Here is a 14,688-nt window from a genome sequence, read left to right as displayed (position 1 = left end):
GGTAAAAGGCCTCTGTAATGGCCTTTTCTTATAGGTCACTACAGAGTATTGAGTAGAGTTCACTGTGCCGTACAGTAGGTCCTTATTAGTTATCTGTTTTATATATGGTAGTGTGTATATGTCAATCCCAACCTCCCAATTTATCTCTCCCTTCCCTATCCCCCCTAGTAACCATAAGTTTGTTTTCTACATCTGTCTTGTCTCTCTCTCTCTCTCTCTATATATATATATATATATACACACACACACATATAGGATTTCTATCCCGTAATTCAAACTTTGATTGAGAACTGATGTGCTCTAAGAACTGGATCCGTCAGAGAAAACCAGAGAGTCAGATGTGTAAGGAAGGAGCTGGAGCCCAGCACAATGTTTCCTAGTGAAAAGCCTTTGAGGGCGGGGGCGGTGGGGCCAGGGAGAGCGGCTCAGCGCTCAGAGCTGTCAGCTCCTTTGGAACCTGTGTCGCAGAATGAGCAGGTGTCTTCCAGGCTGGGAGGAGAGGAAGAGGAAAGTCATTCTAGGAGCAAGGAACAGCTGGTGAAAGCACAGAAGTGTGTTAAGTGTGTAACCAGATGATGAATTCAAGAGCTGCAGGTGAGTAGCTTGGTTTGCTGGCCATGAGTACAACACAGAGAGTGGCAAGAGACAAGGCCAGAGAGTGGCACAGGCCCCTGGGTAGTGCTGTACCTTTAGGCTTTGCTGAGCCACTAGAACTCCATCCTAGGATAGCAGGGTGCCAAAGGAGTGATGAAACCCAAATTGTTTGGAAAGATCACCTGGTTGTTATATGGAGACAGGTTTGACTAGCGTCAGGAGGTACTAAAGGCAAAGACTGGTAAAACGCCCATTGGGGACTTCCCTGGTGGTCCAGACGCCATGCTTCCAATGCAGGGGATATCGAATCCAATCCCTAACCAGGGAACAAGTGTCCCACATGCCATGTGGTGCAGCCAAAAAATGAAACAACAAAAAAACCACTGGTTAATTAGGGTCTAAACTATAGAAGGGCTTACCTGGTAACTCAGATGGTGAAAAATCGACCTGCAATGCAGGAGACCTGAGTTTGATACCTGGATCAGGAAGATCCTCTGGAGGAGGGCATGGTGACCCACTCCAGCATTCTTGCCTGGAGAATCCCACGGACAGAGGAGCCTGGCGGGCTACAGTCCATGGGACCTCAAAGAGTAGGACACGAGTGGCAACACTTTCAAACTAGAGAAATGGTGGAGAGGATGAAGATCGGAGACATTCAAAGAGTAGACTTATATTTTTGAGCCCTTGGCTGTTGGATGGTCTATTGTGTAAGCTGTCACCAAAGACTATGTCTCCTGGACCAGGCTTCAGCCCACCCCCCATCACCAGTGGACCCACTGAGCATCCCCAAGCACAGCTCCAGCCAGCCAACTCAAGGAGATACTGCCTTAAAGTCCATAGACCCACATCAACCTAGTCTGCCTGTTGTTGAGAGTTAGTTGTTACCATTTCAAGGTAGGCAGGAACTCTCACCCAAATTCTGAAACAGCCAAGGGGGAAATCACCATGGGCATCACAAAATCAGAAGTCATCAGTACAAAATAGTGTTTTGTTTGCTTTTATTTACAAAATAAATGTCAGAGGAGGAAAGGGCCACCAAAATTCGATGCAGAATATTATTCTCAGGTTCTGTTCCTCATTCTAAGGTAAAGACTTGGGTTCCATTGCCTCTTGATGCAGTGAGTAGAGTTCTTGACTGTGAATCCAGAGTTGCAGATCTGGCTCTAATTAGTGGCCTGAGAAGCCCCTTCCTCTCCAGGCATCAGTCTCCTTGTCCCACAGATAAAGGAAGTGAACCAGATATATTCACAGGCATCTCCAGGAATCTATGGTCTTTGTTCCTACTGATGATCCAGAGATTCTTCCGTGCTGACCAGCAAGGGGCACCAGGGACTCTGGTTGGGGCTCATGCATACATGCTAAGTTGCTTCAGTCATGTCTGACTCTGTGTGACCCCATGGACTGTAGCCCACCAAGCTCCTCTGTCCATGGGTTTTGCCAGGCAAGAATACTATAGTAGATTGCCATGCTCTCCTTCAGAGGATCTTGCTGACCCTGGGATCAAACCCATGTCTCTTGAGTCTAACCCACAGTGGCAGGTGGGTTCTTTACCCACTTGGGGCTTTACCCACTACCTGGGGCTCATGGTCTATCTTAATACCCAAAGAAAAGGAGCCCATTTGGGCACGGAGTTCACTCATAATTCAGTCACCCACTGCCATTCAAAAAGGGTGATGCCTGGCCAGATGCCAGCCCCAGACCCACATATATACAAGGACTGGCCCTGACCTCTCCAGAAATCAGAATTCTTGTCCTTGGGCCAGCCTCCCATTCTCCCAGAAGTGCCAAATCCTCTGAAGATGATGGTCCTGGTGTCCATTCTGATCCTGACTTTGATGCTAGATGGGTCCCTTCACAATTAGGTAACTTGTTTGTCTTTCATACTTTTCATGTCTCTCCATGGTCAAGTGCAGTTTACAAATTATTGTTTTTCATGTGTGCAGAGAGCATATCCTAGGGATCATTAACTTGCTGAGCTCACTGAGCAGTATGTGGGTCTCCTGCCACCAGTGCTTAATTGTTTGGCAGTTTTGCTAAGAAAGCACTGCTTGGTCTTGTGGTTAAGTAAACCTGCTCTTTTGAGTAATCATTAACTTACAGGGGTCTCCCATGTTCTACTTAAAATCCCCTAGTGTGATTAACTACTTACTTACCTATTTTCTACCTTATTTCTGTTGTTACTCAGTCGCTCAGTAACTACTAGGGATGCAATGTTGTGCTAACATTTGTGCTCAGTCGCTCAAGTGTATTCAACTCTTTGCAACCCTACGGACAGCAGCCCGCTCAGCTCCTCAGTCCATGGTATTTTCCAGGTAAGAATACTGGAGGGGGTTGCCATTTCCTACTCCAGGAGATCATCTAGACCCAGAGATCAAATCTGTGTCTCCTGCATCTTCTGCACTGGCAGGCAGTTTCTTTACCACTGAGCCACCTGGAAACCCACCTTATTTTCTACTTACTTCTAATAAGGCAAAGAAGGCACTCGAGGTCTAAAGCAAAATGAGTGAAGATTTGCTTTGTCTGACTAACAGGTCTTGAGGACTAGTATAGTAGGACTTTGTGCCTCTGTGTCACTGAATAACAACCAGCCTTCTGTCATTCGACTATATCTCAGTGGGTTCAACCAAACATTCCTTTCCTTCCCCGCCTCCCCTACCCTTTCCTTCCCCTCCTCCCATATCCTTCCTTTCTTTTTCTCCTTCCTTTCTTTCTTATTGTGGTAAAATATACACAACATAAAACTTACCACATTGACCATTAGTTAAGAGTGGAGTTCAGTGGCATTAAGTACACTTACATTTGCTGTGCAGCCCTCACCCATCATTCATCTGCAGAACTTTTTCATTTTACCAAACGACAACTCTGTGCCCATTAAACAATAATTCTCCTTTCCTCCCTTCTCCCAGCCCCTAGCAACCACCAACCTACCTTTCTGTCTCTATGAATTTGACTGTTCTAGGCTTCTCATATATGTGGCATCATACAATATTGGTCCTTTTGTGTCTGGTTTATTTCGTTTAACATAATGCCTTCAAGATTCATCCATGTTGTAATATGTATACAAATTTCCTTGCTTTGGTAAGGCTGAATAATATTCCATTGTATGTGTATACCACATTTTATTTATTCATTCACTTAGACATTTTTGGCTATTGTGAATAACACTGCTATGAGCCTTATTGTACAGATACCTGTTCAAGCCTCTGCTCTTTTTTGGAATATATATGCAGAAGTGGAATTGCCAGGTCATATGGTCATTCTATGTTTAATTTTTTGATCCACCGCCATACTGTTTTCAACTGTGACTGCACCAATGTGCATCCCCACCAACCAGCAGTGAATAAGGGTTCTCTAAAATCACTGATTTTGTAACATTCTTCCTGATTACAGGTTACTATAGAACATCTAGAAAATGTAAAATAAACAAAAAAAGCATAAAACCCCCTTTATTCTAACTATCTACTTCTACATTTGCCCTCAAGCATATTATCTCCCAACAGAAAGGGAAGGATCGTTTCCCTTGGGATGATTCTATTGAAAAGCTGGAGCATGTGATCCAAGAAAAGAGCTGAGGCCTGCCCTGCTTGATCTCATCGTCAGAGTCCCCATCCTGGCTATCCCACGACCCTAATCATTAATAGCGTTCAGGATGAGATAGTTGGATGGCATCACCGACTTAATGGACATGAGTTTGAGCAAGGTTCGGGAGTTGGTGATGGACAGGGAAGACTGGCGTGCTGCAGTCCATGGGGTCGCAGAGAGTCGGACATGACGGAGCAACCGAACTGAGTTAACGCTCATTTCTTTCTTTTTTCTTTTTTTTCTTAACGCTCATTTCTGAGTCGCATTCGTGGGGTGTTCGGGGTGACCCTAGTCTCAGGCGAGGCACAGAATAGTCACATTCTCCTTGGGCCTGTCTCCGAATCTTTAAAAGCAAATTTAGGATTAATACAGCAAAACGTAAAATATTTGTGCAAAGTGATTCGTCTAGAGAAATGCGTTCCACACACGTACCGTCTACATGGTTAGAATGGAGCTTTCTTTTTCCGACCAAAAGCCACAGGACTACTTGGGTCTAATCCATCAAGCATGCGGGCCTCTCCAAGCGAGCGGAGGGCCGGAGTAGTTCCCGCCTCCTTTCTCTTCTTCAAGTCTCTATTGGCTGGTTCCTACCGTCAATCCGCCTCGTCCCTGCAGTCTCCTCCTATCACCACCGCCGTTGGCCCCTCGGGCCTGTGCTCTCATTGGTCCTCCCCGCAGTCGCTCTTTGCTAGGAGCTTTCCGAGACAGCCACTGGGAGTCGCTGGATTCGGTTTTTAAAAAACGCCGCCACTGAACTGGCGGCGGTGTGGGCAATTCCAATAGCACCCAGGCGCCCGGCCCTCCCAGCCTCTGCCCCCGGACCCAGAAGATCTAGAAGGAGCCGCAGGGCTCCAGCCCTGCGCGCCCGCCATGGGCCCCCGCCGCCAGAAACGCAAGCCCGAAACACCAAGGAGGCGCCCCGCGAGCCCGGCTCCCGCCGCCCCCCGGCCGGCCCCGTCCTTAGGTAACCCGCCACGATCCCTTTTCCTCCGAGCCGGTCTGCCTGCAGCCTGTCTGTGAGGTGGGTACGGACCCAGTCCGCGTGCTCATTTCACAGACGAAAAGCTGAGGCTTCTTGCTGATCTGGGATCGAGCCCATTCTCCCAATCCCGGTCCATTGGCCTTCTTCTACAGGAGGCAAAGCACTTCTGTCCAGCATCGGTACGGAAGCAAGGTCCAAAACCCGGAGGGCTCCGGGACTGAGGAAAGCAGTTTCGAGGAAGAGAAAGGACTGGCTTAGACATTCTTGATGATTCTAACAGCGTGGATTGACTGCTTACCACTAGGCATTATGTTAAACTCTTTATACGAAGTTACTCAACTTTATATTGTGCCCATTTTACAAATGGAACAACAGGCTCAGACAGACCTGCTAACTTGAGCAAGGTCATCCAGTCTGCGGGACAGACTGGGTGAAAAATCCCACAGGGATTTTTTTAAATCAGTGTTTGTGCTTTTTTCAGTCGCAAAAATTATTGGCTACTTTTGGTGACAACTTCACAAAAGTTTTGTGACAACAACAGTTTTACTTTTAGAAGGTGCCTGTTTAGGTATTCCGGGGAGGGGGGGGGGTGATTTGATTTTTTTTTTCCTTCAGTGAGTAGCTGTGTTGGGCCTTAACCAGAGTGCCGTAACTCAACCTGTTCTCTCACCTTGTCCTCTTCCAGAGGTATGTGCCTGGAAAGAAGACTGGTCTGTGGTCCTCAGTTTCTGGGCTGTGGTCTGGTGGATGGGAGACCTAACCATCAGCAACCTCTTTACTTGTCTCCTGCTCCATAGCTAAGAGCAGGGAGAAGAAAGTATTATCGGTTTTTTGTAGATGTTGCTATAGTGCATAGAATTTTTTTCTTTCCTAAGAAGGCAATGGCACCCCACTCCAGTACTCTTGCCTGGAAAATCCCATGGATGGAGGAGCCTGGTGGGCTGCAGTCCTTGGGGTCACTAAGAGTCGGACACGACTGAGCGACTTCTCTTTCACTTTTCACTATCATGCATTGGAGAAGGAAATGGCATCCCACTCTAGTATTCTTGCCTGGAGAATCCCAGGGATGGGGGAGCCTGGTGGGCTGCCGTCTATGGGGTCGCACAGAGTTGGACACGACTGAAGCGACTTAGCAGCAGCAAACATAAATAACCTTTGCAGCTAGTGAACTTGCTGAATTCTCTTGTGAATCCTAATAGTCTTTCAGTTGCTTTAATTGAAATTTTCAAGTGAGCTATTATATTATGTACAAATAATGACTTTTGAATTGTTTTTTCATTTTTATACATTTTCTTTCTTATTTTATTGTTACGCAGGCCCTGAGACTAGTGTCGCCATGGGTCTGTTTTCCCCTCTTCCCAGTGACCCTTCAACTCATTCCAATCTGACTCCTCAAAACCATTACCCCTGTGTCTAGTGCCTTTGAACTACTCCTGTCAAGGTCACCAACTACTTTTGTGTTGCCAACTTTATTAGACATGCCTGTGTCCTTCTCTTACCCTGTCTTTCAGAAGCATTCGACACAGTGGGCCATTTCTTCCTCAAACCCTCCATCCCCCTGACTCCGTGGTACATACACTCTGTAATTTCTGCTCAGTGGTTAGTGCCTATGCCATCTCTTGAGCAAGTTGATGTTGGACTTCCGTGGTCTCCTTTTTCTTTCTTTCCCTTCCCCAGGGGGTTCATCCCTCCTTTTGACTCCAGTAGGACTCCACTCTGACAGCTCTCACATGTTTATCTCCAGCCTGGGTCTCACCTCTGACTCCACATACCTATGTCCAATTAGTGTGACTTTGGGGTATGTCACACTAGTTCAGTTCAGTAGCTCAGTTGTGTCCGACGCTTTGCAACCCCATGGACTGCAGCACACCAGGCTTCCCTGTCCATCACCAACTCCTGGAGCTTGCTTAAACTCATGTCTATAGAGTTGGTGATGCCATCCAACCATCTCATCCTCTGTCATCCCCTTCTCCTCTGGCCTTCAATCTTTCCCAGCATCAGGGTTTTTTCCAACCAGTCAGTTCTTCACCAAACATATCTTAAAGCAGACTTTTGGTTACTCTCCTCCTGCCTCTTCATCCTCAGTTTCCCCCATTTCAGTAAATGGCACAACCTCCCACAGCCAAAAACCTGGAAGAGATTTTTCATCCTGTGCCCCATGTCCATCCAATCCAAATGTAAGTTCAGGTACTTCTACCGCCACATCACGTCCTAATCATGCCACTTGTTTGCTTTTCTACTCCCACAAGCCTCATCGAAGCCCCCACCCTAAGCTGGCTATGACATGACTTCCACTCTTGTCCCTTTTCAGTACTTTCCTTACAAAGGAGCAGGAGTGATCTTTAAATAAAAGTGTATCGTCTCTCCGTCCTGCTTAAAGCTCTTCCATGGCTTCCCATTACATTAGGATTAAGGTAATGCGTGAAAGAGTTAGCATTTAAATTAAGACCCTCAAAGGATCATCACTGAGGGTCAGTAGGACCCTGAAAGGATCATTTATTCATTCATTTAACAAATATTTATGTAGCACTGATCCACTGTTCTCCAGTTGCTGAAGATTACCACAGTGACTACAACAGACAAAAATCCCTGCTTTGGAGAGCCTGTTATCTACAGTCTACTATTTGGCTTCCTGGGTAGCGCTAGTGGTAAAGAATCTGCCTGCTAATGCAGGAGACGCAAGAGACAGGGGTTCGATCCCTGAGTTGGGAAGATCCCCCTGGAGGAGGGCGTGGCAACCCACTGCTGTATTCTTGCCTGGAGAATCCCATGGACAGAGGAGCCTGATGGGCTACAGTCCAGGGGGTTGCACTGTCGGACACGACCGAGCATGCACATTTGGCAGTTTGATGGCCAGGTTGCAGCACACCACCTATTTTCCACTGCCTTTTACTCTATGACTCTACTCTTTTTCTCAGGCACGTCCTCCCGTCCACTTGCTCGCCGGAGACATACAGTCCTGAAGGAGATCCGAACTCTTCAGAAGACCACACACCTGCTGTTAAGAAAGAGCCCCTTCTGCCGCCTGGTGAGCTCCAGGGAGCCTCCCGCCAACCCCTGTGCAGCCTCCTTTGTTTAAATTTCCCGGGTGTTGGGGCCCTGTCATCTCTTGCCCAAACGGCAAGGGACCTCTTCTATAATCTGATCAGGGACACTTCATCTCCTGAAAACTGGATCCTGCCGAGGGCAACTTCTCATTCTTTATAGAGTTCGTTTCTAACCCCCACCACCTTTGAAACTGCTCTTTGATTTTGTAAAAGGAACTCTGTCATCCAACCACCCTCTCATCCCTTCTCCTGCCCTAACAGATTGTCTCCTCCTCCCCCCACACCATGACCAGGATAGATGTGCCCATCTCTAACCTCCCTGGAGTTGACACCTAGTTAGGTGTTAGCTACTAGTTAGGTCCCAAGGTTAAGCACCAGGAAGGAAGAACAGAAGTGAAGATTCATGGAGGCTCATGGAGAGAGTCTGTCTTCTTTGAGTCTCCTTTTCCTCTCTACTCTTCCCTTTGCTCCCCATCCCCGCTCTTTCACAGGCAAGAGAAATATGTGTTCAATTCACTCGTGGTGTGGACTTCAATTGGCAAGCCCAGGCCCTGTTGGCCCTACAAGAGGTAAGAAAGGGGCCAGGGGCCAGTTGGGTGAGGGGTGAGAATGGGAGAAGGATGAGGCTGAATATCAGCTCCTTGAAAAGAGCAACGGAACACCCCAAGTCTGGAGGCTGGATTCTGGTCTGGTAGTAGTGGAATTCCGTGGCAAAGTTCAGTCTCGTGCTGTAAACAATCTTTCCTGTAGTCTTTTGAGCCCTTAGAGGCTGAGTTTTTAGCAGGTCCCTCAGCAAAAAGCAGCCCACATCCCCTGGTCATTGTCAGTCTTTCTGATTCTCTTTGTGTCCACAGGCGGCAGAAGCATTTCTAGTTCATCTCTTTGAGGATGCCTATCTCCTCTCCTTACACGCCGGCCGCGTCACGCTCTTCCCGAAGGATGTGCAGCTGGCCCGGAGGATCCGAGGCATTCAGGAAGGGCTTGGCTGAGCTCTGGCCACCCGCCCAAGTCTCTGTAAGCATTTCCTGCTCACCAGAGAGTGAGCAGACCTTGCGGGGAGAGCACTCAACTGCCCACCGCCAGGGCGGGAATTTCTCTGAAAGAAGCTTCTTTCTCCATCCTGACTCCTTTGCTGCCTTGCCTCCCCTTTGTTCTCTAGGAAAGCTTTGACCTAGTTTTAACTTGAATGTTTGGGATTCTGCGGCTCGTGTCCTTTTGTACAAATTTATTTTTCAGTTTTAATTTTGACTTCCCTGTAGCTCAAATGGCAAAGACTCTGCCAGCCATATAGGAGTTCTGGGTTCAATCCCTGGGTCAGGAAGATCCTCTGGAGAAAGGAATGGCAATCCACTCCAGTATTCTTGCTTGGAGAACTCCATAGACAGAGAAGCCTGGAGGTCTACAGTTCATGGAGTCACAAAGAGTCAGACACGACTGAGCAACTAACACACGCTTATTTTTCAATTAAATAATGACCAGATAAACTGAATCTGACAGAGTTCATCCTCTCTGTTTTTCAAGGACTAGATGACCTTGTGGGATTCTTTTGGGTTTGATTTTTTAATTGGAAAGTAATGGCTTTACAATGTTGTGTTGGTTTCTCTGGTATAACAACACGAATCAGCCATAATTATATAGTATCCCCTCCCTCTTGAGCCTCCCTCTCCTCTAGGTCATCACAGAGCGCCAGGCTGGACTCCGAATGTTATATAGCAGCTTCTCCCTAGCTAGTTATCATTCACACATGATAGTGTATATATGATGACCTTGTTTTGATTGAAAGAAAGTTCTTATTTTTGAAAATGCCTTGTTAGTTAATATGATTCCTGAATTTCAGGGTTGATACCAGAGCTTCTGCCTGTAGCCAGGACCAGATCCATGGAGTACAAGGTGTTGCCTGGACTTGCTCTCTCAAAGCAGAGCGTGCGAGTTGTTTTTGTAGTTAGTTGTTTTTTAGAAGAAGACTGCATGGCTTTCCTCTGTAACAGAGGCAATATATGAGAGAATCAACACATTTCAGAAATCCCGAGAATAATTTTCAGATGAAGAGACTCTAAGGTTGACTTCACTTTGCAAATTATTCATGTGACTGATGATTTGGAAGACATCAGACTTTCTAGGTTATAGGCAAAAAGGATATTTACTGATTATTTTAAATCTTCTTGTACCATTTAAATTTTTTTACCATATATATATATTTACTTTTATTTAAAACATGATGGAAAATAAGAGAAAACCAGTCAGTTGCATGGAAGAGCCTGGTGCATCCAGCGTACAAATCTCTGTCTTCAGATTGACTTCATCATTAACGGCAGAAGCAAGTTTGTATGTGGACTGTACCTGTCAACAGATTATACAGCTTTTCAAAAACTCAATTGGGATGAAAATAGAAAATTGTTAAGGTTTGATGTTCTGGCTCCTTCTGGTAAATTCCTGCCAAAATCATTCAGAAATTCCAACTTGTAGAATTTATTTTATTCTTTATTTGCAAATCATAGACAATGTATCATAATTTATACTTCAGAATTTTTCATTCCAGGATTTTAAAGAGCCTTTTCAATGTTTTTACAGGTATTTTTATAACTTCCTTGTGGAAAGAGAATAAAAATTATTCTTAATGAAAAAAATTTGAAGCAAAGTTACTGTTATACATAGATTATACTATGTTCTTTGTGTGTTAGCATTAAATTCTTCATTTGGACCCTTTGCCAACAACCACAATTTAAACAAGAGAATTGAGGGATGTATCTTTGCCTCCAGTGGAGTAGAGTATGAGCCAATAAAATCCTTGCCCTTCTCTTGTAACTGAAAGCAGTTTAAGAGACTTCCAGGGAAATAGGAAGTGCCACCTGAAGACGTTTAGATACTGTGTGTGATGAAAATGATTAGTGAGGGTGGATACTAATAACGATGCATCAGCCAACTGAATTCAAACTAAAGGGAAGGACCAAGTTCTGTTGTTTGATAAATTTTAACCCTTTGTAAAAACCTTTTCCTGTTCGACATCAACTCATTTTTATGTAAACATTGAAATAAAGCTTATCTATGAATACATTTAAAGTTCTTGTCAGGGTGTTATTAATCAGAAGATTATACATGCATGCATGCAAAGTCGCTTCAGTCATGTCCAACTCTGTGCGACCCCATAGACAGCAGCCCACCAGGCTCTGCTGTCCACAGGATTCTCTAGGCAAGAATACTGGAGTGGGTTGCCATTTCCTTCTCCATCAGGATTATACTCTTCCTCTAATTTTCTTAAAATTGACACTTCTCTGCTCTCCTAAAATTGTACTAACCAGGACCCCACTGCAACACATGGTCACATGTCACATTCAAATGCCAGGCAGGATGTGTGCTCAGCACCACAGAGTAACATGTATAGTAATCATACAATAACCTGAGAATCTGATGTTACAATTTACTATCAACTTTGAGCTCTTACATAGCTGATGTTGTTGGAGTTTCGTTTTTTGTTTTCCCTACTTTCTGGGTGATTTCACCAACATCATTTTCTAACCTTTCCAGTGAGGTTTTTATTTATGCTTTCACATTTTTTAATATCCAAGAACTCTCTTCATTGCAGTGCTCAGGCTTCTCATTTCGGTGGCTTCTCTTGTTGCAGAGCACAGGCTTTAGGCCCACGGGCTTCAGTAGTTGTGACGCACAGGCTTAGTTGCTCTGTGGCATGTGGGATGGGCTCTCCCCAGAGCAGAGGCTGAACCCATGTCGCCTGCATTGGCAGGCGAATTCTTATCCACTGTACCACCAGGGAAATCCTAGTTCTAGAATTTTTTGATTCTTCTCAAAATTGTCATGTCCCTTTTTATAATTTCTAGCTCCTTGTCGAAAATGTCGACATTTATATCCTTTAACATAGAAAGTAAGTTGCTTTGCAGACTATGTCTGTAACTCTCATAGACTCCCTATGAATCTGTTTCTATTTATGGCTTCTATTGATTCTTGCTCATTTTTTTTTTCTCTTTGGTGTTGATTACACATGATTGTATGCCTGACACATCTATATGGGGAAATAATTTGAGGCCTAGAATGGTATCTTCCTCTAGAGAGGATTGGGTATTTTTTTTTCTACAGGTGCCTAGAGGCAGTAAACATTCAGAACCACCTTCAGCCCAAGATTTTCTGAACCACCCAGATTCAAAGCCAAGGAGCTGTGTAGAAATCGCTTCTCGGGTGGTGGCAGGTGGGATTCAGGATGGGGGGACACATGTATACCTGTGACTGATTCATGTTGATGTATGAAAAAACATCACAATACTCTATAAAGTATTTATCTGCCAAGTGAAATTAATTTTTTTTTAAATTGCTTCTCATTCACTTTATTCCCAAGGTACAGGCAGCCCTCCAAAGTCAATTTATCACTCTTACCTTAGCAGGCCTGTACTTCAGCCTTGTCTCCCTAACTCCACAAGGTTACCAAAAGCATAGCTCATTCCTCAGCTACATCCCACGGGAAAATGTTAGGCCTAATCTGCTATTAAACGCATCTCTAGATTTCCATCCTCTCTTTGATCTTGGATCAATAGTTTCTAATAATCTACCTTGTTAGCAGTTTAATGCTTTTAAGAGCAAAAATATATTTGTCCAACTTTTTCTTTGTCTTCAGTAGGAGAGTGGTCCAAATGACTACTGGCATAAAGACCAGATAGACCAATGGAATAGGATGGGGGGCCTATAAGTAAACCCTTGAATATGTGGTCAAATGATTTTTGACAAGGGTGCCAAGGCCATTAAATGGGGAAAAGAGGTTTTCCAACAAATGTTTCTGGAAAAACTGGATATCCCCATGCAAAGAATGAAGTTGAAACCTTACCCACCACCATATAGAAAAGTTGACTCAAAATGGACCAAAAGCTTAAATATAAGAATGTCAATTACAAAACTCTCAGAAGAAAACAGGGGAAAAAAGGGTTTTTTTAAAGACAAAAAACATTAAGAAAGAAAAAAAAATAGGGCAAATACTTCACAACATTGGATTTGGCAATAATTTCTTGGATATGACACCAAAGGTACAGGCAAAAGAAAAAAATGAACATATTTGACTATGAAAATTAAGGATTTGTGTGCAATCAATAGTGAAAAGGCAGAATGAGCAAGTATTTGTTACATATATGCTAAGTCTCTTCAGTTGTGTCTGACTCTCCTTGACTCTATGGACTATAGCTCACCAGGCTCCTGTCCATGAGATTCTCCAGGAAAGAATACTGGGCTGGATATATATATATATATATATATATATATATATATATATATAATGAGATAATGAGACAACACAGATTGAGAAAAATATTTGCAGATCATATCTGATGAAGAGATCAATACCAGAATATATAGAAAACTAAACAACAAAATCTTGATTCACAAATGAGAAAAGGACTTGAGTAGAGGAATATGTTCCAACAAGAATGTTAGTTTTGTAATTCTAAATACTCAATAAAATATTTTCTCAAATTTTGTAATATGTTTTCCCAATGGGGGAAAAAAATTGGACTTCATCCTCAATGTTTATATCCCAGCTGATAATAGCTCTTTTCATTATTGGCTAAACTGTTTGATGAGAATATAGAGTCAGTTCCAAATCCCCAACCTGTAGAAGATTCCAAGAAATGGCTCCCAGAGAAAATTAAATGTAGCTTGATCCAGGACAGAAACAGATGTGAATTTCAGAGTCTCTGAGTGACCTGTAGAGAATTGGCAGAGTGCCTGTCCCTGGGCATTTGCTAAGTTCTGATCGGTCCCCACTCCACCCTAGCCATGTGAGTCATTCTGGACACCCTCTCTGGTCTATCAACTTCAACGGAAGCAGGGTCCTCAGGGTAGAAGGCAGAGGGTCAGATACCAGATGCCAATGAAGACTGTAGAGAGAAAGGATTGACATTCAGTCCAAATAATACTAAACCCCTTTGCCTAACACATGTCTCTCCAAGCCTTGTTACTTTGACGTTTGCCCAGTTTACAGTTCGCACACAGAGTCAGAACTCACTCTCCTCCCTTTCATCAGATCTCACTCATACACCTAGAGAATTGAAACCCCAACTCTGCTGTTAATAATAGCATGACTTACCTGCAACTTTTCGATAGAAACAGCAGCAAAGAACAGGAGACAGCCATCAGATTGGACCCAGATGCCACCCCAAGGCTTAAGAGACAGCAGTTAGTTAGCACACTTGAGATAAAATGAGTTTTTTTCAAGCCCTTTCATGGAATCAAGACTTACAGGTTTGGGAGTAATGGCAATAACCAGCCAGTTTTGAAAGTGAAAGAGGAGAGTGAAAAAGTTGCCTTAAAACTCAACATTCAGAAAACTAAGTTCATGGCATGTGGTCCCATCACTTCATGGCAAATAGATGGGCAAACAGTGGAAACAGTGGCAGTCTTTGTTTTTGGGGGCTCCAAAATCACAGACTTTATTTTTGGGGGGCTCCAAAATCAAAAGTGACTGCAGCCATGAAATTAAAAGACATT

General features: G+C 44.2%; 1 protein-coding gene across 4 annotated transcripts; it reads left to right on the top strand.

Moving 5' to 3' along the window:
* Positions 1-54: 54 nt before the first annotated feature.
* On the top strand, positions 55-12,510 carry CENPA (centromere protein A). 4 transcript variants are annotated; one of them, XM_061433058.1, is made up of 5 exons: positions 55-5,140; positions 8,077-8,186; positions 8,697-8,774; positions 9,060-9,219; positions 12,298-12,510. In XM_061433058.1, the coding sequence occupies exons 1-4, from the start codon at positions 5,047-5,049 to the stop codon at positions 9,192-9,194; spliced, it is 417 nt and encodes a 138-aa protein (XP_061289042.1). In that variant the 5' UTR covers positions 55-5,046; the 3' UTR covers positions 9,195-9,219; positions 12,298-12,510. The 4 variants fall into 4 exon arrangements, with proteins under 4 accessions (XP_061289042.1, XP_061289040.1, XP_061289041.1 ...); XM_061433056.1 differs by lacking the exon at positions 12,298-12,510 and adding an exon at positions 10,043-11,265; XM_061433057.1 differs by lacking the exon at positions 12,298-12,510 and adding an exon at positions 9,465-11,265.
* The last annotated feature ends 2,178 nt before the right edge of the window (positions 12,511-14,688 follow it).

The sequence above is a fragment of the Bos javanicus genome, chromosome 11, assembly GCF_032452875.1.
Source record: "Bos javanicus breed banteng chromosome 11, ARS-OSU_banteng_1.0, whole genome shotgun sequence".
Taxonomy (NCBI): Eukaryota; Metazoa; Chordata; class Mammalia; order Artiodactyla; family Bovidae; genus Bos; species Bos javanicus.
The sequence above is the reverse complement of the archived record's forward strand: the minus strand, read 5'-3'. Positions and strand labels throughout refer to the sequence as shown.